Source organism: Bidens hawaiensis, unplaced genomic scaffold, assembly GCF_021521415.1.
Source record: "Bidens hawaiensis isolate Kalapana, Puna unplaced genomic scaffold, B.hawaiensis_p1.1 tig00010168_1, whole genome shotgun sequence".
Classification (NCBI taxonomy): domain Eukaryota; kingdom Viridiplantae; phylum Streptophyta; class Magnoliopsida; order Asterales; family Asteraceae; genus Bidens; species Bidens hawaiensis.
In genome coordinates, this window is record NW_027491771.1 from 434,187 (window position 1) to 435,441 (window position 1,255).

General features: G+C 39.7%; 1 protein-coding gene across 1 annotated transcript; it reads left to right on the plus strand.

The window, feature by feature from the left end:
* Positions 1–308: 308 nt before the first annotated feature.
* Positions 309–930, plus strand: LOC143534467 (molybdopterin synthase catalytic subunit-like). Its single transcript, XM_077028945.1, has one exon. The coding sequence runs from the start codon at positions 355–357 to the stop codon at positions 928–930; it is 576 nt and encodes a 191-aa protein (XP_076885060.1). The 5' UTR covers positions 309–354.
* Positions 931–1,255: the final 325 nt, after the last annotated feature.

Consider the following 1,255-nt stretch of genomic DNA (forward strand, 5'->3'; position numbering starts at 1 on the left):
CAAATTTTTGGTCAAAAACAGTTAAATATACACTATGTTTACAAATTTTCTGGAGAAAAAAGGGTCAATTTACCCTAACACGGAAAAAAGGGGGGGGGGGGCTAAGGAAACTTCGCCCCTGGGTTTCGGGTTGTTTCGGGCTGTATAATATATAAATTACTATATCTACTCATTTGATACTTTTTTCTATAACGATCAAGCGAACCCATTTTGACCCAAACCGAGTTGAACCTTTTTCTAACGCATGCTCCAACCGAAACTATTTTGTGACTGATAAATGTTATGTTATGTCATCATGTTTGAATTTGTTGACTTCTGTTGCAGAGTTGACTTTGACTCCATAAACAAGCAATTATGGCTGATGAACCCGAAAAAAACTTATTGGAGATCTTGGAAGAAAACAACCCGATCGACATAAACAAATACACAAATTATGTCCACTCCCCAAAATGTGGCGCCATTGCAACATTCTACGGGAACACACGCGACACGTTTGATGGAAAAACCGTAGTCGAGTTACGATACGAAGCGTACGTGCCAATGGCTATTCGTTGCCTAAAATCCATATGTTCACAAGCAAGATCCTTGTGGGACGTTAACACCATTGCTGTAGCCCACCGACTGGGGCCCGTTTCTGTAGGTGAAACGAGTGTTTTTGTTGCGGTTTCATCTGTGCATCGAGTTAACGCGTTAGACGCGTGTAAGTTTGTAATTGATGAGATCAAAGCATCGGTTCCGATATGGAAGAAAGAGGTTTACTCAAATGGTGAAGTGTGGAAGGAAAATACGGAGTTTCTTGAGAGGAGGGTGGATATTGGGAAGGCTCGGGTTTGTTGCAAACCGAAAACGAAGGTCGAGGATGATGAAGGTGTGAAAAAGGGTTGTTGCAGGCCCAAGGTGAAGGTGGAAGATGATGAATCTAATGCATGATTGTCTAGAATTGCATTGTGAGTTATTTTTAGTTATCTTTTTTGTATTTTGGTATTGGGGGCATGATATACAATGGACATTATGGTTCATCTCCAGTTATAAACTTACATCGGCAATAATTATGACAACAATAAACAAAATAAAGTTATTGTAGCAAAATCAATTGACCCATACTTGGTTGACTGATTTCGCCTGTTGATCAAGAGAATCACTAATCGTTCGTCCACGATCATTCGAGCTCGGCCCTTCTAGTTTCGGTTTTGTTAATTATTGCTAATTTAGTTGGTTTAGGGTAATAGGGTTAAAAGTGTACTGTGTTTTAAGT

Bases quoted from the DNA above. Each gene is read 5' to 3' on its own strand.
- LOC143534467 (XM_077028945.1), top strand. From the start codon at position 355: ATGGCTGATGAACCCGAAAAAAACTTATTGGAGATCTTGGAAGAAAAC.